Source organism: Mustela lutreola, chromosome 9 (genome assembly GCF_030435805.1).
Source record: "Mustela lutreola isolate mMusLut2 chromosome 9, mMusLut2.pri, whole genome shotgun sequence".
Lineage (NCBI taxonomy): Eukaryota > Metazoa > Chordata > Mammalia > Carnivora > Mustelidae > Mustela > Mustela lutreola.
Window position 1 is genome coordinate 126,158,378 of NC_081298.1, and position 22,308 is coordinate 126,180,685.

Here is a 22,308-nt window from a genome sequence, read left to right on the forward strand (position 1 = left end):
TCCTGGCCAGTAGATCCTGCTCGTCTTGGCTGGCCCTGAGCACGGGAGAATGGGTGGATCACCGGAGACCACATGGTGAGCTGTTCAAGGAGTGCCCGGCCAACCCACTGGCGCTCTGCCCTCCCGGTGCCCTCTGGGCCGGGGAGTCCCTTTGATCCTGTGCCAGCGGCAGCAGACCCTGGTGTGTGGAAGCAGCCTCGGGGCTCCTGCCCAGTCTGGTGGAGGGGCCCACACTACACGTGTGCAGAACTGAAGTCCCAGTACGCCGTGACCCACTGCTCCTGCCTCTGTTCCACGTGCCGGTGCCTCGCCGACCCCTGGTGCCAGCTTTGCTGGGACCCGTGGACAGAGAGCCTCGTGCCGATTCCACGGACCACTCCCAGGTGCTGCGAAGCCAAACCCTAAAACCGAGTCACCTGTGTGCTGGGATTTTCAGATGACCAGTAGGAAATAGGGAACGGATGCTCTACGCAGAGCCATTAACGGGATTCTAAATGGGGGCTCTGGGAGGGCGTCAGGGAGCCGTTTGGTCAGTGCAGGAACTTAAACTTGGGCGCCAGCTGAGGACAGGGAGCTTTCCAGTCAGCAGCACTAGGAATTGGGTTGAAACGCTGGTGAGAGATGGAAGGTTCTTGTAGGGTAGGGGCTGAGGAGGGGCTTTCGGAAGGGAACCCAGGAGTGGGCCACGTGCACACCCCACTCCAAAGTCCTCCCCTGCCCGGAGGCTCATGCCTTGTACCTGCCGGTTCCCTGGGCCCTCCAGAGGAAGAGGGCCGACACCCAGAGTTGCCCCCCGACTCCTGTTCAGTGCTCTAGCATTTATTTCACGAGTCCTTGAGGATTCACAGAGTGATCGGCAGGGAAGCCCAATGCTTCAGCATCAGCGTGTGTGCTCTACTTCCGGACTCCCCTTGGCCCCAAGCGGAGGCGACTGCCCAGGGTGCGAGCACCAGCGTGGCCTCACTATACTTCAGAGGAAAATGGAGCAAATAAATATCTAGGTAGGTAGGCTAGGTAAGGCAGAAGAGAAGGCTGGTCCGGCTGGGGCCTGCCGCTAGTGGCATGAGGAGAGTTAGTGCAGCCCCGGGGGGCGGGGGAAGGGGGACCGGGAGAGTTGGGGGTGGGGGGACGGCTGGTTGGACACAGCGGCCAGCCTGCTCCCAGTGCCAGCAGACTGCCACGCCCGGTTCCAGGCCCCAGAGACCTGACAGGCATAGGCACAAGCGCAGGAGGCCTGGGCTCCAGGAGCAAGGAGAAAGCCGGTTTTCCCAAACCACGGTGCTTTCTCTTTCCCAACCATCCTGCCTAGGCCAGTGACAGACCAGAGAAGGACACCAGGTGTTTGCTGGAGCCCAGTGAAGGGGGCAGGAGCCAGGCAGAAGTGGGAGTGCTTGGAGGCCACTTGCCGCTACAATCCAGGAGCAGCTGACTTCAATCTACCCGCTTCTCCAGGGAGTGAGAACCTCAGACCCGACCCAACCCGAAGGACGGAAGGCAGCAGCGGGGGCGCTAGAGACGTCTAGAACATCGGTCTCCCTAGCTAGGTGAGCGGGTCAGCGGCAGAGCTGTGCTCTTCCGGAGTCCTCCCCCGCCAACCAGCGCCCTGAGCCAGAGCCTTGAGGCACAGCGACACAGGCTTGACACACCTGTGCTCCGGGCCAGGGCCTGAGTTCATACAAGGGGAAAGGAAGGGCATCCCAGAGATACAGGAAGGGCCCCCAGACTCTGGGGTGGCCAAGGCCAAAAGCCCACAGAGCACGGGGGCGGGGGGGGGGGGCACTTGGGGAATTTGTGCTTAAATGATGGCCCGTCTGCCCTTGTCTCTAACCTGAACCTACAAGCTTGAGAAGTGCAAGATGTCTGACACTCTCCACAAGGGCGGGGGAGGATGTCGGGTCACCATGCTGGCCAGCTTCTGACACCCCATCCCGCCACCGTGGGAATCCCAGCAATGTGTCCCCGGGCCCAGGGGCACACTGGTGCCTCTCAGAACAAAGGTCAGATGCCCCCATTTCCATTTCCAAGTGTGTCTCCCCTGGATTCCCTCAGAGGGGCCACCTGGCTGCCTCAGTCTTGGCACAGATTCTCCTTGCAGGAGGACCTGCTCTGGGCCCACTGTCCACCCGCAGACCCGTGGCTAACCCCCGTGGCCTCCAGGCCAGCGTCCCAGCTGTGCAGCCGTGAGCTGGGAGGCTCAGATCTTGGGCCTCCAGCCTTTGATGAACTGCATGATCTTCTTGACCTGCAGCTTCGTGAGATGGAAGTCATCGGCCAGGATGTCCTCGCTGAGCTGCACAAAGATGCTGCCGTCAATGCGTTCTCGGGCAAAGAAGCTCACCACGTCCTCCGAGAGACCAATGAAACGCAAACTTCGAGAGACTTCTTCCAGGGAGAGCGCAGACAGGTCAGCAGGGGGCTGCCAGGAGGAGGCATCCCGGCCTCCCCAGCCTGCAGCCCCCTCCCGGGGACTGGCAGGAGGCCCTTCCAGGCGCCCCTGGGGCAGAAGGAGCCGTGCTCCGCCTGCCTCAGGCCCCTGCAGGCCCACCGGTAACAGCGGGGTGGGGACCTGCCGCAGCACCAAACCTTCGGATTCAAAGGCCTTGGGGGGTCCAAGTGGCGAAAGGCAGGGAGCCCCCACCGCTCTGGGCTCCTGACAGCGCAACAGCTCGGGCTCCGGGGAATTGCCCTGGCGCAGCTCGAAGGAATCAAAGGGCTCCAGGGCTGACTCCTGCCACTCAGAGGAAGACGACGACGAGGTGGGGCACGAGGGGGGAGCAGCTGAATAGGCCTGGCCTGGGGAGCCTGGGCCTGGGGAAAAGGCAGGGCTGGAGGTAGCCAGGGGACCCGCATTGGTGGTGGGCCCAGAAGAGGAGGCTGCTGAAGGGCCTGAGGAGTAGACAGGCCCCGAAAAGGGGTTGAGAGCTCCAAACGGAGCAAAGCGTTTCTGGGGGTGAGAGGGCTTGAGCAGAGGCGGGCAGCTGTGGTACGCCTGAACGGGGGTGTCAGCCCCCAGGAGGGAGGTGGCTCGACTGCTCAGAGGCTCTGCAAGGGCCCGGGCGGCCTGGCTGGGCTGCGTGGTCGAGGGCAGGGGTCCCGGGGGTGGGCGGCTGGACGACTCGCCCGCCTTGCAGTCTCCCCAGGTGCACGGGTAGCAATAAAGGGAGTAGGCGTCCGGGGACGGAGAGCCGCTGCCGCTGCGGGAACCTGTCCTGTGGGCAGAGAGCAAGACACGCACGGAAAGGTAAGCCAGTGCAAGAGGGAAACGCCACAGGCTCCTAGGGCACAGCACAGCGCTCCGCCAGGCCAGAGACTGCCACTCGGATCTCAGGAATGCCTGCTCGCGCCCCAGCCCCCAAGGCCCGAGACCACCACCTCCCCACCGGCCCCGGGTCTGCCCATGTCTGTCCTCCAGCCTCTCCCACCCCAAGAAAAATTAAACTAAACTGAATTACATAAACACTTTAATAGAGCAAGGAGCAGTCCCTGTGGCCGATCCCAGGCTGGAGGGAACCTGAGCAGGGTTCCCATCCACTCGCCGGGAACAAGCTGAAGCAGCAAGGTGGAAAGCAAAGCTGCGGCCCATCCGATCTGAACGGCAGGCCTGGACTCTTCCTCCCTTGGCTCTGGCTCCCCTCTCCCGGCCATTCCCCTCCTCAGTGCCCCTCAGGAGGACCCAGCACCAAGAGAAGGCAGGGGCTCACCCATCCTGGAGGCCAGATGAGTAGTAGGAGAGGCTGGAGCTAGGTGAGTGGACAGGCTGCAGCTTGGGGAACCGTGGGGGCACCGGGGGGCTGCCCGAGAGCCGGCCGCTGCCATTGCCGCCCCGGGGAGGCACAGGGGGGGCATTGAGCAGGCGGCACTCCTCCTTCACCTGCAAGCAGAAGGCCATGACTCCACACCCTGTCCCAAGCAGTGGACTCTCCTAATTCTCCCTTTCCCAAGCAGCTGGGTGAGGAGGGTGTCTGGGCCTGACCCTTTGCCATGAGACTGCCTTTGCCTTACCTCCAACTACTCACCCACCCCACCCCTGGTAGCCTCTCCAGCCTGTCACTCTGAGAGAGCCCACATACACCATCTCCCACGGCCTTGGAAATCCATCGTGAGTGTAAGAGAATACAGAAGTAGATCAAAACAGGTTAGTCAACCTAGTCCCTTAAGGAAAAGGAAAGTGGGGGGCGCCTGGTTGGCTCAGTGGGTTGAAGCCTCTGCCTTCAGCTCAGGTCATGATCTCAGGGTCCTGGGATCGAGCCCCGCATCGGGCTCTCTGCTTGGTGGGGAGCCTGCTTCCCCCTCTCTCTCTGCCTGTCTCTCTACCTACTTGTGATCTCTGCCTGTCAAATAAATAAATCTTAAAAAAAAAAAGGAAAAGGAAAGTGGTATTGACAGGGAGAAGAAAGGGAAGGACAAGTATCTGCCATCTGTACCCCTTCTTTATAGGTCAAATACTCAAAGTGGACTTGGACTCTCAGAGCTGTTAATAGCTATAGCCCATTTCTGTGGACAAGTATGGTTGGGAAGTTCTGTGTTAGGCATAAACAGGGTTCCTTGGTGCAGGACTTCTCAGAGCCTTTAATAAACCAAAGTTCTGTGGCTCCAAAGTGAGAGGGGGAGCTAGGAATCATCACTACATATTTCTAGATTTATTCCATCATGAGACCTTCTTTTCACTTACAACTTAAAGGATTCCTGGATCGCTTCTCAGCCTTTTGGCTAAGATCAAGTGTAGTATCTGTTCTTATCAGTTTAAAGGATTCCTGTTCTGTGGGACCTTCAGAGCCCATCCCAAATTCTTTCAAGCTAAAGACCTACTAGCATCTTTATCTCCAGAATTTCCAATGCCACAGCCTCTAGCATCCTTTACTACAAATATGCTCTTATGTCTTTCCCCTTGTTCTTCTCCCCTTCGCCTGCCTACCCCCCATCCCGTCACACACTCCAGAAGCAGGAGCCTAGGGCTCAGGAGAACTTGCCTCTGGCTGGCCACCTCCGTCCCCTGAGAAGAGCGAGCCCCCAGCTCGGCTCCTTGCCTCCCACCCTTCCGGCCTACATCACGGCCACTCACCGCCTCGGACTTGGGGGGGACGGGAGGCGGCGGTGCCTCAGGCTCCAGGCGGGACGGCCCGGGGGCTGCGAAGGAGATAAGGTCGGGCCCCGGGGGCGGCCGCGCCCGGCCCTCTGCGAGGCCTTCGGCAGCCTGGTGCGTCCACAGCTCCTCGTAGGGGATCTCTGCGGGCGTCCCGGCGGGATCCTGCGCGCCCGCCCAGTCCGGGCTCACGTACTCCTGGTCGCCATCGCCGGGCGGGCCGGGGGCGCGCGCGAGGGCTGGGGCGCGCGGGGGCGCGGGCAGACAGAGGCGCGCACGGCGCGGGCTGGCGCAGTCGTCGGTGAGTTCGGCCGGGGCCTCGCGCACGGCCGTGGAGTACTCGTCCGGGTCGAAGCGCTCGCGGCAGTAGGAGGCGCTGTCGCGCACCAGGCGCTCCACGCGCGGGTCCCCGGCCAGCAGGCCCTGCGGCAGCGCGAAGCGCGGCGTGTCGGTGAGCAGCAGGAAGTGCAGCGGAGCCGGGCCCTCGCGGCGCAGCGCCAGCCCCAGCACCACGGTCTTGGAGATGATGCTGACCAGCTTGTAGCAGTGGCCCTCCCGCACCGGGTGCAGGTCGTAGGGGTTGCGCGGCGGCCGGCTGGGCACCAGCACGTTGACCGGGAGCCGCACGCGCTCGATGATGGCGCGCACCGTGTGCTCGCCCTCCTGCATCTGCAGCTCCAGCGGGCTGCGCGTGCTGAAGCGGCCCTGGCACTGGAAGGGCAGGCTCAGGCTCTCGTTGGTGCGGTGGTTCATGCAGATGAGGCAGGGCATCTTGCCCTTGATGGCCCTGGTGCTGCCGCCCGTGGCCCCCGCACCCCCGGGGCCGCTGCTGCCGCCCACCCCAGCCAGCGCCCCTGCCCGGCCCAGCTTGCGCAGCAGCGTGGTGAAGCGCGAGCGCTCCTTGGTGGTCTTGGCGCACAGGATCTCCGCCTGGCCCATGAGGGTAAGCTCATCGCCCGCGTGCAGCGTGAAGTTGTACACCTCGCTGTCCTCGCTGAATTCGCCCGACACCACCTGCAGAGCCCAGAGACGCGGGGAGGCCTTAGAGCCCCAGGGAAAGCCACCCTTTGCGGAGCGAGCATTCTATGGGCTGAAACCTGATCAAGACCACTGGACTAGGGGGTCGGGGACGCGCCTTCCCTCCTGGAGAGGCCCCAGAGCAGCTGTGCAGCCTTGAATGAGCTACCTCTGGGGCCTTCACTGCCTTCCGTAGTAACTCTCACTTGAAAGGACTGCTGTGTGTAAAGTGACATACTGGGAAAATATCCAATAAATGAGAACTTGTATTATCGTTATCTTTACAGTTTGGGCAGTAATAATGCTCCATCCACTCAACAAAGCTACTGTGAAGAGAAATGAGTTGACGGATAAGGGTTGGTAAACAGTAAAGGGTGATCCGTACACAAGCGGGGGGACTGTTAGTACTGTGTCCCCCTCAGCCCCCCAACAACCACTACCCCTACACCAGTGGATGCTAGGACAGGCTGCCCTAAAGGTCTCGAAGTCAGAGCATGATGCTTCACACACACTTACTCCTGCCTCACCCCCTTTTCAGAAAGTTCTGCAGGCCAGGGTCATTCACCTAACTCTCCTGATACGGTCCCATCAGGCCAAATGCCGTCGAGGAGCTGCCAGGAGCCACACTGACACTTTCTAACTAAGGGCAACCCTCCAACCAGTGTCGGGGCACCCTGGCTGGTGTGGTAAGGACTGACCTTGACACTGAAGGTGATGGCTTCCATCACAAAGATGCGGTCAGGGAAGACGCTGGCCACCTCCTCCACGCTGCTGAAGTACCTCACTGGCTCCCGCACATCCCGGGCCTGCTCCAGGAGCTTGAACTTCCCTGCAAAGGAGAACACAGGCTGCTAGGGCAGGCCTGCCTGCTATGCTAGTCCCTTCCTGCCACGCTCATCTCAGCCAGTCCCACTGGAACTCCTGCAGGCAGGAAGGCAGCTTTGCACTAGCAGGAAGCAGGAGATGCTGGTCGGCTGGCTCAAGGGCGAACGCGAACACAGACTTAGCATCTAGCACCCCAGGGAGGGCTTGCGGGTGGGTGAGGAGGTTAGCAGCTGCCCGCCCAGAGAAATCCAAATGCAGAGAGGCAGCCGAGCACTCGCACACAGAGCTGGCCTCTAGCCCAGCATCACTGTGGCACTGGAGATGCTGGCTTCTGGCTTTGTCCCAGCTCCACTCTGACTTGCTCTGACCCTAGACAAGTCCCTTCCCTTCTCTGAGCCCTCATCTGAAGGTGCTGGAACAGGAAATTTGGGGCCCTGTCTCGATCTGGCATCCAGTACCTTGGGTTGCCGATGCATGCACACCGCTGCACTGGGCAGACCAAGGGCTCGGCCGTAGGCCTTGGAGGCCCCAGAACCACTGCTCAGGCCCCAGCTCTGTTCCCAGCCCCTGGCCTGGTCCAACATCCAGCCGCACTGTCCCAGAGGCCTCTGAACTGAGCCCAGCAAAATTCTCTCCCGCAGAGGAGGCCTTCCAAGCCTGAAGTCCAGGGCAGCTTTGGCTGGCTCAGCAGAGGCCCCCAATAGACACAGACTTATAGAGGAGAAGGCTAATCCATGAAGCTGACAGCCTTGTGTAAACAGTCACACCTCACTGGCCACACACGTGTTATGTGCCCACCAACTTGAGCACAAAGACAGGCTGTGAAACTCCCGGATGTGCGGACGGATGACCTCTTCTCAGACCTTCCACAGACAGAGGGGCACCTCGGGTGAGGGGACAATAGGCCAAGGGGAGACGAGGTGGCTTTTAGCTTCCACAGTCTTCCTGGGGGTTGCTGCCATCATGGCCCAAGCACGTATTTGTTCTACAAACAGCTATGGAGCACCCTGTGTGTGCCAGACGTTGGGCTAGACCCGACAGAGGGTGCAAACCTAGGGACTCTGACAGAGTGGGCATGATGGTGAGCACCCAGGGAACCTGGAACTAGAGAGCCAGAGGACCACGGACTTAGAGGCAACCTGCCTGGCAGCCCGAGGGGAGCTTGGGAATGAGAAGAGTTTTATCGAACAGACCATGCACACGGAAGAGCTGGCATGAACCAGACCAAGTCACAAGGGCACACTGCTGCCCGATGCGGGGAGTCCCTGTGGCCTGGACTTAAGGGGAAGACAGCAGGGGACGTAGCACCCACGTGATGAAGAGCTCTGGATGCCAGATTAAGGCGGAAGGATTCCACTCAGGAAAAAATGAGTTCTTGGCTTTTTGGCTTTTCGCCTAAATTCAACCCCAATGAGATCAAAGTTTTATACCTGAAGGGCACCAGTGGGGAAGTTGGGGCCACGTGTGCTGGGCCCCCAAGATGGGCCCCCTGGTTATGTCTCCAAACAAGGTGAGTGAGGACTTCGCCCAGGTCAGCAGTGAGGGAGACAGTGACACTGACCATTCAGGACAGAAAGGCCCAGATTGAACTCGTGCCTCTGATCATCAAAGTCCTCAATGAACCGCGAAGAGACAGAAGCAGAACGACCAGAATCACAGTGGAAACATCACTTTTGAGGAGTTGTCAACACTGCCTCACAGAAGTGGCACACGTCTTTAGCCAGAGAACTCTCTGGAACCATTTAAGAGATCCTGGGATCTGCCCAGTCTGTAGGCGGCCATGTTGACGGTTGCCACCTTCGTGACATCATAGACGGCGTCAACAGGGGTGCAGGAGAATACCCCACTAACTAAGAACCAGAAAGGAAAGTATTTCGATAAAGGGTCATCTGAGCCTCCGAAAGGAAGGAAGGGAAGGAAGGAACAAAAAGAAAAGGAAGGAAGAAAAAGCAATGAAAGCAATTAGAGTGTTTTGAGCAACGAAATGCCAAGATCCAAGTTGAGCTCTGTAAATAAAGTGGGGCAGCCAGTCACGTAAACCAGGGTCCGTGCTGCAGGGGGGCCGGGGCAGCCGCTGGGGGAAGCGCGAAGTCGAGCAGACCCAGAGGTCTGCAGAAGGAAGACTGGTGCTGGATGAGGAGTAGGCAGGGGAGGAAAGGACTCGGGCCACCGGCCGCAGCACAGACGGAGCTGGCCCAACAGACTCTTCGTGCCAGACAACAAACGGAGGGTTGCTGGAAGGAGGTGGGCAGGGAATGGGCCAGACAGGTGACAGGGATTAAGGAGGACACTTGTCCTGAGCACCAGGGCTTGTATGTAAGCGATGAATCCCTAAATACTACGCCTGAAATGAATATTACACTGTACGGAAACTGAAATTGAAGTCACAACTTGAAACTACAAGAAAGGAAAAGAAAAAATAAAAATGGAGCTGGCAGAGCTGCTAACTGAAGCCGGGAACCGGAAGTGACACGTTGTAGGGCAGAGCCAGTCCTGGGACCAAGGGAGGCCCTCCAGGGGTGTTGGGGGGTGCGGTGAGCATTCCGGGGCAGGGCTTGGGGACTCCGGGTCAGAAGGACAGACTGAAGGTCACTAGCCCACCGGAGGAGAAAAGACGGCTCAAAGAGGAAGAGCAGAGATCTTAATCCCCTGGGAACGCTCTTCGCAGAAAAATGCCCACAGCTGTACTCCTGGCACGAACACAGACACCATTCTGTACACAGTGTGGGGGATCCTGTACAGTGTGGGGGATCCTGGATTCCCCAAAACCCAGCCGGAATCCCAGACTGAGGACCCCCCCCACCCGGCCTCCCCAGTGCTGGGTAGGAAGCACAGCGGGCCAAGGACCGAGTCCATGAGCATCTAGAAGCAGGAAAGAAGGGCGAGTGCCCAGGAGAGAGCTGGGAAGGGAGTCCTGCCCTAACCACTCTGAGACCCTCCTAAGATGTGCCACAGCCCTTGAGGGCAGCAGGGATTGTGTGGGGACCGGCCTGGCAAAGAAGGTCAGGGGTCAGGTGGCGGGAGTTGGGGGTGTGCTGCCCCTCCCTCACTGGGACCGCATCTCCCCCCGCCACCCACACACACACACATGCCCCCCCCAACCCCAAGCAGCCATGCAGGGCCAAATGCCCACTGCCCCCTGTGGCGAGAGCTGGAGCCAAGTCAGGGCTGCAGCCCGGGGAGGATGTGGCCGGTGGATCGATGTAACCATGGTAGCCAGCACCCCCCCACCCTCCACCGCAGCCTGGGCCCGGCACCGGTCATTACTTCAGGAGGAAGGAAGGAAGGGAGCCCTCCGGGGACTCAGGCGCTAGGAAAGCCTTTACTGCCCCTGCAGCCTCCTCTCCAGCCTGCCCCGGCCTGAGACGCCCCGCCCCGCCCCCCTGCAGGCCCCACGGGCCCAGGGACCTGCCCCTCAACCCCCCCCAAGCCTGCCCCTGGTCCCTGCCCTCCCCTCCTAGAACACGAGCATGCTGCTGCTCAGCGCCCCATCCAGCCCACAGCAGCCCCGCCCGTCTCCCCACCCCCCCAGCACCCGGGCCTGGCAGCCATTCCCTCAAGAACGATGGGTAAATGCACACACTTGGGGGCGGACAGACCTGGTTGTATCCCATCCCCGGCACCAACCAGCTGTGTGACCTTAGGCAAACAATTTAATCTCTGTAGGCTTCAGTTTTCCCATCTGTGAAATGGAAGCATACGGCCCAGAGCGCTGACCAGGGCCACCCAGCTTCGAAGTGGGGGCTACCTCAGAGCAGCCAGGTTCCCCCTGACTCCCCCCCATGCTGGGCTGCCCTCCCCCTCCCTGCCACCTCCCCCCACCCCTCCCAGGTCCACAGCCACTGCCCCAGCCCCGTCCATTATTAATTCATTAGGAGGAACTGGGCTATGCACTCAGCTTCCTCATTACTCCGCCTGCTCCTAAGGGGCCTGGCCTCCCCTCCCCCACTGAGCCACCCACTGGAAAGATGCTGATGGAGTTGTGCCTCTCCTGCAGGCCAGCTGTCACCCCATGACCGCACCGTCCACATGCACTCAGAAGCACCAAAAGACATAGGGGAAGGGCTAGAAGCCGCCCACACTAGAAGCCTCTTCCCTAGGAGGCTGTGCCTTGGTTTCCCGGATTTTTAATCACACAAATGAAATAGGACAGTAAATTCACTCTTCTGATAGTGAGGGCTTTTTCTTATATTTTTTCTCTCAAGAAGACAACCCGGGACCTCTTCCTAGACAGACACCAGATAGATCCCTAGCAGGGGAAGTTTCTAGCTTCTAAGCAGGCCTTCTCAAGGGCTCAGGACAGAACCCCAGGTCAGAAAGACACTTGAGAGAGTTTTCTCATCTTTTAAATGGGATGTGAGGACTCTGAGGGTTACCAACTTCTCAGGGTCATTGTAAAGAGCAGAAGCCTTTGTCTTAGTCCTAGCTCCCTGGTTCAGAGGAGACCCAGGAAGGGCTGGGGGTGGGGGGCAAGCTCCTGGAGCTCCTGGAGCCTCGTGTGAGTTTAAAACAGAATAAGACTTTCTCACAGGGTGACCGTGAGGATAAAAGGAGGAAATGCTCAGCTCAGTGTCTGGAAGGCAGCCATGGGCTTCACACACAGGATCTGTGAGATCGTGGGCTCCCACAGGGGCGTTGCTGGGAGGGGGCCAGATTCCCATCCTTCCCACCCAGGTGACGACGACCCTGCATTGCCAGGGTGGTGCAAGGAAGCACCAGCCCGGGAGTGAATCTCCCTGGGTTCTAGCCCACACTCTGCTGCCCGCTAGCCAGGTGACCTTGGGCAAGTCACTTCCCTCTTAAACCCTCCGTTTTATCACGTGTAAAATACAAGGGCGATGCTTTCCTTTTCCAGCAGAATCCTTTTCTCAAACAAAATCTGCTAGAGGATATCGATATCATATACATAAAAGACAAAAGTAGTTCATGAGCATAATCTTAATTAAAAGCTTACAATTTTAACACTTATAAAGTCAATCAATGAAAGCAATGAATTTAACACAAAAATTGGGAAGATCAGGATTACAGTGGCCAGAAGCAGCAGATAATCAGCCCAGGCATCCCTTCGTTTCTGAAGCACATCGGTTACACGCTACTGAGAAGATCCTGGCCACGTTCTCTGCGAGGGTCTGTACAAAAGAGGCTTAATGAGGGCGGCTCGTGGTACACACCCCACATCGCTCACTGGGGTTAAGATTTGATTCACAGCAATTTGAGAGTGCGGGTATTTTTTTAATCAGTCATTTAAAATCTATTTTCAAATAAAATGTGCCTCAAAGGTTTGCAACAAGAAAACCAGGACTCCCCAGAACAGTATGAAAACCACTGGACCCTAACCCTCACTGCCCCATTCCAGCCAGGCCCTCGCTCTGCCCTGTGCCAAGCAAAAGGTGATCAGCAACAGCTTCTTCCAAGCCCCACCCCCTTACCCTCCTGCCTCCACCCCCAGTGGCTCTAGGTCATCTGTCCCTGGCTGGGCACACCTGGGTACTGCAGGGGGATGTCAATCTTGGGTCCGATGACGTAGTGGCCCTCCTCCAGAGTATGCGCTGTCACGGTTGTCCACTGGCGGCAGGAGTGAATGAGCAGGATATCTCTCTCACTGACCCCCTCGGCATACTCCCCTGGGAGACAAGGGGTGAAGAGGAAAGAAAGGTAAAGCCAACATCAGGACGGGCAGAGAGAGTAAGGAGACGCACTTCTTCCTGAAGACCCTGACTGGGGACAGCTCCCCATGATCCTGTCTAGGTCAATGCTCAGGGGACAGGCAGTTCGCCAGCTGTGGCCTCAGGGCTATGAGTCATGCCCCGTCTCCCAGGGCCCCCAGCTCCGTCTCCTGACAGGGCCCCAGCAACCAAGTCAGCCATAGCCCTGAGTCCTTTACCAGCTGTCCCAGGTCCAGTGCCGCATGGGGCCCTGGGGAGGGGGGGGAAGTGGGAGGGGCCCCTCCCAGCAGATAAGCCAGCTCTGCCCTCCAGGAGCACTTAGACCTGTGAGGAACTGAGACAACAGGCCACCTTTGATATTGAGTGAGGGCGTCTGGGCACTCCGGGAGGAGAGCAGCAAACTAGCTGGGGGCGGAGTGGGGACTTACAGAGCAGCAGACACTAGAGCTGGCCCACGGGCCCACCAGCAGGATTCTCAGCCCCCTAGTCGGTCCCCAAGCCAGGTGAGGAGGGCCTTGTTGGAAGCACAGATAGGGCTGAGACAGGGCTGTCTACTGTGGGGCCCAGCTGAGGGCTGCCCCAGAGCCATACATCACTCGAGTCAGAAGAAGAGCAGGGCTTAGAGGAACAGATTCCTGCCTCTCCCATGGGCAGCCCCTTTTCACCCACTGCCCCAGGAGCCTCCTACACTCAGGGGACCCTCAAAGGAGAGAGAGGAGCATCTCAGATACCTGCCGGCCCCTCTGAGAGAGGCTGTTTCTTGGCTCTCCCCTTGTCAGCCCTTCACCCTCCCAGGCTCTGGAACACAGTGTTGAGGTTGGGGCGGGGGTGGTACTTCGAGGGGGGACCTAGTTCTGGGGAGAGCTGCACTGGGGCAGAGGTGTTGGGAGGGGCCTGGGCCTAGGAGGCTCCAATCCCAGCAACGGTTTCCAGGGGAGCCGGAGGGGCTGGCCCAGCTTCCAGGAGGCCCATGGAGCGGTCTCCTGGCTGCAGCTGGTGGGCAGAGAGGGGGTGGGGGATGCCTTCTTCCCAGCCTTCTCAGACACAACTTACTAAACTGCTGCCACCCAACCAAATGGGAAGTGGTTGATCCTGATGCCAGAAGGCTCCATGATGGGGGGGGGGGGGTGGACGGACGGAGGATGTGTTCAGGTCCTTGGGGGAGAGCCTGGCTCCCATTGTGTTGGTGGGTGTCTGATCCTTCCTCTCCAACCCCTCCCCTCCTGGGGCAGAGAAAGCTCTCCTAAGCCCCAGCTACCCCCACCCCCCTTCCACAGGGACACCGGCCACAGCCACACAGGGCACACACCAGCAGCCATGGGTCATGGTCCCCAACAGTTGAGCCAGTGCAGCCACCTGGCCCGGTGACAGGAGCTCGTCACCCCACTGACACAACTCAGTCCCACAGCACCACGAAGGGGACTTCCCAAATGCATAGACATTCAAGGACCTTTAAGACTTCAAGACACACTTTTGTTCACATAGTCACACTCATGGTGACCACAGCGATAGCCATCACGGTCACAGACACCCAGACCATTCACTCATCCATTGGGTAAGTCCATAATCTTTACTCGGTAGGATGTCTTCCTTCCAGGAGGCTGCAGCCCAGCCTTAGGACAATAAACTATGACAACCAGAGCACAGGACTCAAGTCAAGGGTGCCAGAGGTGTCATGGGAGTCCCAAAGAGGCCTGCCCAGACTGGGGAGCTCAGAAAAGACCCCCAGGAGGGAGTGATGCCAAAGAGGATGTGTGGGAAGTGGCCAGGCAGAACCGAGGGCCCGCTTAGCCCATTCACAGGCAGACACATACAGCCTTGATGCTGACACGGAGGGTCTCGGGATCACGTGCTGACGACCCAGAGAACAAGACTTTGAGCTGCTGAGCACCTCTGTCCAACGGCGATGGCCCCGGTCCCGACGCCGCCACGGAGTGCGCCCAAGAAACACACCGATGCTAACAGTGCCTACCCCTGGCGGCCGCGGGTCGGAGGAGGGGCTGCGGGCCCCATGGAGAGGAGAGGAGCCTGTGGCCGCGGGCCCCATTAGCATTCAGGGAAGCGAGTGTGCCAACGCGGGCCAAACCCCTATTCTTCTCACACACAAAACCCCCGGCCTGGCTGCCAGCCCCGGCTCCCGCCCCTCCTCCAGCCGAGCAGCTCCCCTTCCTCCAAACGGTCCCCTCATTCCATGCAGCCTCCAGGAGTCCCCTTTTGGGCCCCCACGCACAGTCCCATCAGCGGAGCACCCGGGCCTCTGGGAAGTGGGGCAAGACGTGGGGGAGGGCCGGGGACCCAGGGGCACGCCCGGCGGGAGGGCCAATCATTCGGGTCTCTCCCCGAGGTGGCCTGCCCGCCTGGGGCCGCACACAGCAACTCAGGACACGAAAGGAAGGTGCAAGAAGGGACCCAAGAGGGGCCAAGCAGGGCTGGGGGCGGCGGCGGTGGGAAGACAGACCGAGGCCCAAGGGATGCAGGAGGATAGAGGTGAGAGGCGGGAGACAAAGGGACAGAGGGGGCGCGGCCCGGGCGGGGGGGGGGGGGTGTCTGAGAACAGCAGCGAAAAGGATGCACCGACGGGGCGGGCACGGGGCCTCCGCCACGCTTCGGGTTCTATCTGGCCCAGAAAACTCTGTCCCGGCCCGGCCTCAGTGCCTGTCCCGGTTTTCTGTCCCGGTGCCCGTGCGCAGGGCCCAGGAGGCGGCGGACCCTCGGCTCTCGGGTCCCGGGTCTCCAGGGAAGGCGCACCGGGAGCTGCGCAGGACCGGCGCCGGGAGCGGGAGGGCAGGGGCCACATCCTCACGGTTCCTCCCACCCCTCACCTGTCCGTAGAGTCCCCGATTTCCCCGCGGACCCCCGGCCGCCCTTCCCAGCGCCCCGGTACCTGGCCCGAGGCAGGCGAGCGTGGGCAGGCGGCAGCGGCTGACGATGAGGTCGAGCGGGAAGGCGCCCATGCTCCAGCGCAGGCCCGCCAGCCCGGCCGCCAGCTTCTCCATGGCATGGGCGCCCCCGGGACCGCCGTCCCGGGACCCCCGACGGCCAGTCCCGCGCGGCCCGGGCTCGCGCGCCCGCCGCCACCTCCTGGGGCCGCCGCGGCGCTCCCCGCCTGGCGGCCCGGTCCGGGCTGCGGGAGTCACGTGGCAGGCCTCCCCGCGGGGCGCCTGCCCCCGCCCCCCGGCCCTCGCCCCACCCCCCCGGCCCGCGCCCGCCGCCAAGTCCCGCCTCTCCGCCCGGAGGGGGCGCGCCAGCCCCCTTCCCCGGGCGTCCAGGTGACAGCTCAGGACAGAGGACCCAGGCGGGCGCCCGGAACGAACAGGAAGACTCGCGGCGGCATCTCCGGGGCGAGGGGCAGCCTCCTCTATCCCGCCGAGTGCATCTGGACCCCCTTTCCTCTCCGGGAGCCGCGCCTCTCCTCGCCCCCTCGTGCTGCCGCCGCCCGCCCACGCACCCACCCACCCACTCACCCGGTCCTGCTCGGCTTCCCGAAGCTCCTGCCGGAATAGGGCAGCTGCGCTCTCGGCCTCCCTGGCCTCCATCACCTCCAGCTTCACACGACGAGGCCGCCTCGTTAACCCCATTTTACTGATGAGCAGACTGAAGCTTAGAGAGGTCAAGGGGCAGCTCGGCTTGTACCCCGGTTTGACTACAAAACCTACCGCCTTCCCCAGTACTCGCCCCCTGAGCCCCCACTAAGGGGCATTTGCGAGCTCCCAGCGCCCTGTAACCGATTTTCCCGAGTCCCATGGGCCGGGGGGCTCCAGCACACACACAGCGCGCCACGCACACCCTCTCCGCTTCAGGTCTCGCCTTCATGGTCCTTTTTCCCATTCCCTTAAGGGGCTCTTCCGTTTCTGCTGTCGGCGCCTCCTCCTTCCGACCCCACGTGGCTCCAGCGCAGGAGCTCCTCGTGGGAAGCCCTTCCCAGAAGCCGCGGTGTCTTCAGCCTGGCGGCGCTGCGGGAGGACCCCCTTGGCCCTCCGTGTGTCTGCGGTGCCTCCTGCAGGTGAGCAGGAACCCGTGCACGCCTGCCGAGGGTCTGTGGGCTGCGGAGCAGCAGGCCTTAGCCCCTAGGCGGGTCCTTAAAGGGCTCCACGGACTCTAGTCTTCAACCTCCCAACCCAGGGAGAGCCCCACACACGTGCATGCAAGCCCTCTCTTCCAGGGGATGAACCTCCCACATCACGTGCCCTGAACCCTGTGAGCGGTGGCAGCAGGGAAGATAACACAACTTCGTAGTGCGAAGAGATTTCAGGTCCCCTGTTCCATCTTTTGCAGAGGACAGCAGGGGCTACTCCAAGAGCAGAAGGGCCCGGCTCCAAAATAGCAAAGCAGGAAAGTGACTGAGAGGCCTGGCCCTCCCGTGCTGACTCCATAACCAGCCCCACGGCCCCCAGCCCAGCTGAGCCTGTTTCCCCCCCCCAAAGACCTGAGCAGCTGACCCTTGGGCTTGCTCTTCCTTCAGCGCCCACAGTTGTGACTTGGGGTAACCCAGATGGCCTGTGGGGGTGGGGATGAGTTTTCTCCTGGGGAAGCAGCCAAGAGGAAGGCAGAGCAAAGAGAAAATACATCTAAGGCAGGCATGGAGGGTGGAAGGCCGAAGATGAAGAGGCAGAAAGAAGCCAGCAGCTGAAAGGAGCCTGGCTGAGTCACTTGTCTGTCCCTGCCCGGCAGGTTCTCCTGAGAAGAGTGACCCCATCAGCTGTGATCCAAACGAGAACACTCTGGAGAGTGAAGAAGGGCCTCCGCAGAGCAATAAGCATAAACCAGACTCTAGGACAGCGGGTGTAAACCAGGACTGGGCCCTGTGGTCACCCTGTCTCAGAAGGACGCCTCTGAGCGAGGTTTCTCTGGCTCGGCAGGGGCTCCCCCCCGACTTACCCCAGCTCTAGGCCTCGTTTCCAGCTCTGGGCCTCCATCCCCGCCGCAGGCCTTCCGTTTCAGCAATCACACCTGCATTCGCTCTTCTTTTACCTTTTACCCCGGCTAAGGAAATCACCTTTCACCTGGTGCCCCAACCTGGAAATCTCCTTAACCCTTACTTAAATCCACCTGGTCCCCAAGTCCTGGTGATTCTGCTTCTGTCATGTGTCCTAGGGAGCCCTTCCCCCTCTCCAGCCCTGCTTGTCCCCGCCTGACTTCAGTTCCTCCTCCAGTCTTCTCTCCCTGACGCCAAAAGCCCCGTCTACAGCTCTGGGTGGGGGGTTGAGTCGGGGACCACACAGGTGTGAGACATCAGGCAAAACCACCTAAATAGCTGGACCCACTTCCTAGATGTTGTTGAGTTCCAGAATCTCTCCAGGGCTTTTTAGGGCTTGGCAAACCTCCAGGGACTGGACGTAAGTGCCCAGATACAGAGGTTCCTGGATTTGCTTGGGGCTCAGGCGCCACATGGGAAGGAATTCAGTGTCACTTAGAGCCTGAACTTCTTAGAGCTTAGGCAGAAGTTTCTGGAAGATGGCTGGGAGGACAGAGAGCCAGAAAGCACGGTGAGGTGGGAAGACGGGCTGGTAGAAAAAGCTGCTGGATCAGGAATGAGAGAGCCAGGGGGCCTGGGTGGTGTATGAAGCCGTGTCTGAGCTCTCCCCAATGGAGAGTGTGGGGTGGGCTGAGACGGAGAGGCCAGGGCTGCGTCACGGGGATCCCAGCTGCTCTCTGGTGGCTGCAGGTAGAAGGTGACTCCCTGCTGGGTGGAGGGGGGACACGTGAGCCGTCAGTGGTGTGGAGGAGGGGGCGGGGAGGGGCTCATAGCCCTGGCAGAAGCCCACTTTTGGCGCAGCGACAGAGTTTAGTCCAGCAGCCCATGAGTGGGGCAGAGCGGTGAGTGGAGTAGAAAGATGGCCAAAGGGGCCAGCGCTGGCCGGGGCTGTGTGTGAAACAGCCCTGCCCCCCCCCTTCTAGAGGACAGAACCTACTCTGAGTCCATGAGCTTCAGGGGGCCAGAGATCACCAGGATAAGCACCTCTGAGAATTCTAGGAAATACTGTATCCAACGTTTTATTCTAGAAAATTCGAAACGTACATAAAAGCAGAGGTAAGACTCTTATGAATCCTCCATGTAGTTCTGTGCCCCTGCTTACTCCTCTTCTTAATTTTTAAAAAAGGTTTAACCTGGGGCGCCTGGGTAGTTCAGTCGGTTAAACATCTGCTTTCAGTTCAGGTCATGATGCCAGGGTCCTCTGGTCAGGCCTGTGTTGGGCTCACTACACGGTGGAGAGCCTACTCCCTGCCCCCCATGCTCTCTCGCTCTCACTCACTCGTGCTCTCTCTCAAATGAATAAAATCTTTGGGGGAAAAGATTTTATTGAGATGTAATTCACATACTGTGCAATTCACCTACTTAAAGTACACAATTCAGGGGCACCTGGGGGGGCTCAGCTGGTTAGGTGTCTGCCTTTGACTCAGGTAGTGAGCTGGAGGTCCTGGGATGGAGCCCCGCATCGGGCACCCTGCTCCGTGAGGAACCTGCTTTTCCCTCTGCCTGCTCTGCCTGCCGCTCCCCCTGCTTGTGTTCTTGCTGACAGGAAATGAATAAAATCTTTAAAAATAAAATTCAGGGGGCGCCTGGGTGGCTCAGTGGGTTAAGCCTCTGCCTTAGGCTCAGGTCATGATCTTAGGGTCCTGGGATCAAGCCCCATATCGGGTTCTCTGCTCAGCAGGGAGCCTGCTTCCTTCCCTCTCTCTGCCTGCCTCTCTGCCTACTTGTGATCCCTGTCTGTCAAATAAATAAATAAAATCTAAAAAAAAGAAAGTCAGGATAGCATTTCAAGAATAAATGAACTAAAAAAAAAAAAAAAAACAGTCAAAGGGAACATGCTCTAATACTTTTTTAAAGATATCATTTATTTATTTTTACAAGAGAGAAAGAGAACGCGAGCTTGGCCACGAGAGGAGGTGAGGAGCAGAGGGAAAAACTGACTCCCCACTGAGCAGGGAGCCCTATGGGAGGCTCCATCCCAGGACCCCAGGATCATGACCTGAGTGGAAGGCAGATTTAACCGACTAAGCCACCCAGGCATCCTGCCCTAATGTTTAAAGTGTTTGTGTCTGGGTCATGGAATAAGTGATACTGTCTCTAATTTTAAAATATTATCCAAAATTTTATATAGTGAAGAGGCATTTATCTGGTAAGTAGAAGCCAGTTTAAACTTTGCAAATGAGGGAGTAGAACATGATGGAATCTGAGGCCCTGCCTGCCTCCAAGATTCTGCGGTTTGAATATTCTCCAAGCGGTCAGCCCCGCTGCCCAGCAGAGAGGCCTCCCAGCCGGCCAGTCCCCTGCGGGGTGGGTGAAGGCCTGCCTGCTGGGAGAGAGGGTTCTGGGCATAGCAGGGCCTCCAAAGCAGGACACAGCCAGCTTGCTTCTTCACGGGGCACCCAGGGAGATCACCTTCTTGTGCCTCATTCCATCAGTTTTCTTTAATAAAATAAATTCTTTCAAAAAAAAAAAAAAGACATTCTTTCATTACCTCTTTATTGCAAATTTAGGCATTTATTACTTGCACGCAACACACATAACTTTTCGACAATTTATTTGGAATTGTCTGTCTTTTTTTTTAACGATTTAAAGATTTTATTTATTTATAAAGGCAGAGATCACAAGTAGGCAGAGAGAGAGAGAGGGAGGGAAGCAGTCTCCCCGATAAGGAGAGAGCCCAGTCCCACGACCCTGAGATCATGACCTGAACTGAAGGCAGAGGCTTAACCAGGCCTCTGAGCCACCCAGGCACCCCAGGAATTATCTTTCATTTCACTCACAATCACTAAGTAATTTCCATGGACATACAGTGTTAACTAACACATAAGAATTTTTTTTCAAAGATTTTATTTATTTATCAGAGAGAATGCGTGCTTGTGCGCACATAAGCAGGCAGAGGCGGAAAGAGAAGCAGGCTCCCTGCCGAGCAAGGAGCTAGACGCAGGACTCAATCCCAGGACCCTGGAATCATGACCTGAGCCGAAGGCAGCAGCTTAACGGACTAAGCCACTCAGGCATCCCAACACATAAGAATTTAAATAAAAACTTTAAACAAACAGAATATTTGGGACGCCTGGCTGGTTCAGTTGGTAGGGCACATGACTCTTGATCTTGGGTCGTGAGTTCGAGTCCCATGTTCGGTGTAGAGATTACTTTTTTAAAAAATCTTTAAAAAAATAATAAAAATATAGCAGTTCCAATGAGTGACTCCAACCATGCCATCATATTCAAAATTGTGACTGTCCTCAGATGTCTGTCAGCTGGCAATTTTTTTTAAATATTTTATTTATTCATTTGACAGAGAGAGATCACAAGTAGGCTGAGAGGCAGGCAGAGAGAGAGGGGTAAGCAGGCCCCCTGCCTGCTGAGCAGAGTGCCCGAAGCGGGACTGGATTCCAGGACCCAAAGATCACGATCTGAGCTGAAGGCAGACACAGGTGCCCCATCCTAGGAATTTTCTATGCCCATGATCGTGTTGTCTCTATAAAAAAAAAAGACCATTTTATATCATCGTCTTCAATCTGTATTCCTTTTATTTTGTGCCTAACTACACTGGTAAGGACTTCCAGTCCTGTGTTGAATCAGAGAGGTAAAAGCAGACAAATTTGTCTTGTTCCTGATTTTCTAGGAAAGTCTTTCATCTTTTACGACTGAGTAGGATGTTAAATGTGGGGATTTTGTAGGTGACTTTAATTGGGATGAGGAAGTTTGTTCTTATTCCTACCATTTTATTATTTTCAGTTTGTCTCTATTTTTTGTTCCTCTGGTCCTTCCTTTCCTGCATCCTTTTTTTTTTTTTTTTCTTTTAATCTATTTTATTTTTTGTATTTTTTTTTCTTTTTGTAGATATACTTCTTTCCACGGTGTGTGTGTGGTTGTTCTAGGGATTACATTATTATTCACTCATGTTTTCCCAGTACTGCTTCATACTAAATGTAGGAAAACTTGAAATGTATAAATCCATCTGTCCACTCTCCAATATACTATAGTGTGAGATGGATCCCAACTCCCTATATCTTATTAACCCCAAAGACAGTATTGTCATTTTTAAAAAATATTTTATTTATATATTTGAGAGAGAGCACAAATGGGAGGAGGGGCAGAGAGAGATGGAGAAGTGGGATCCCTGCTCAGCAAGGACCCTGGGATCATGACCTGAGCGGAAGGCAGACGCTTAATGAGCTGAGCCACCCAGGCACCCAGCAGTGTCATCACTTTTACTTTAAAGAGTCATACATATAATAAAATGAAATTAAGAGGAAAATAACAGACCCTTTGCATCTACCCACTGATGGTCTTTATTCCTCTCTGAGGATCTAAGATTCCATCCGGTATGACATCCCTTCAGCCTGTAGAAATTTCTTTAGCAATTATTGTAGTGAGAATCTGCTAGCCGTGAATTTTCTTCTGAGAATGCCTCTTTTACTTATTCTTGAAGGATGTTTTCACTGCATACAGAATTCCTAGTTGTTACCTTTTTCCCAGCATTTAAAGAGATCCTTTTACTTTTTTTTTTTTTTTAAGATTGTATTTATTTATTCGAAGGAGAGAGAAAGTGAGAGAGAGAGAGCACGAGAAGGGGAGGGTCAGAGGGAGAAGCAGACTCCCCAATGAGCAGGGTCCCTGACGCAGGACTCAATCCTGGAACTCCAGGATCATAACCTGAACTGAAGGCAGTTGCTTAACCAGGTAAGCCGCCCATGCACCCGAGATCCTTTTACTTTATTTGGTATTTATAGCCC

The 22,308-nt window shown here is 57.5% G+C and overlaps 1 protein-coding gene, 1 long non-coding RNA gene and 1 pseudogene across 3 annotated transcripts; 2 read left to right on the forward strand and 1 right to left on the reverse strand.

Annotated features, from left to right (window-relative positions):
• Nucleotides 1–803: 803 nt before the first annotated feature.
• Nucleotides 804–15,687, reverse strand: GAREM2 (GRB2 associated regulator of MAPK1 subtype 2). Of its 2 annotated transcripts, none has more exons than XM_059132440.1 (6): nt 15,476–15,687; nt 12,409–12,549; nt 6,799–6,929; nt 5,063–6,097; nt 3,702–3,871; nt 804–3,209 (listed from the first exon to the last, which is right to left on the reverse strand). In XM_059132440.1, the coding sequence occupies exons 1-6, from the start codon at nt 15,585–15,587 to the stop codon at nt 2,195–2,197; spliced, it is 2,604 nt and encodes an 867-aa protein (XP_058988423.1). In that variant the 5' UTR covers nt 15,588–15,687; the 3' UTR covers nt 804–2,194. The 2 variants fall into 2 exon arrangements, with proteins under 2 accessions (XP_058988423.1, XP_058988425.1); XM_059132442.1 differs by lacking the exon at nt 15,476–15,687 and adding an exon at nt 10,525–10,607 and having other exon boundaries at nt 12,409–12,427.
• LOC131808763 (U2 spliceosomal RNA) lies at nt 4,691–4,810 on the forward strand (annotated as a pseudogene).
• Nucleotides 14,762–20,989, forward strand: LOC131807280 (uncharacterized). The gene is made up of 4 exons (XR_009344377.1): nt 14,762–15,078; nt 16,429–16,594; nt 17,263–18,622; nt 20,428–20,989. It is a non-coding gene; the product is annotated as an uncharacterized LOC131807280 (long non-coding RNA).
• The last annotated feature ends 1,319 nt before the right edge of the window (nt 20,990–22,308 follow it).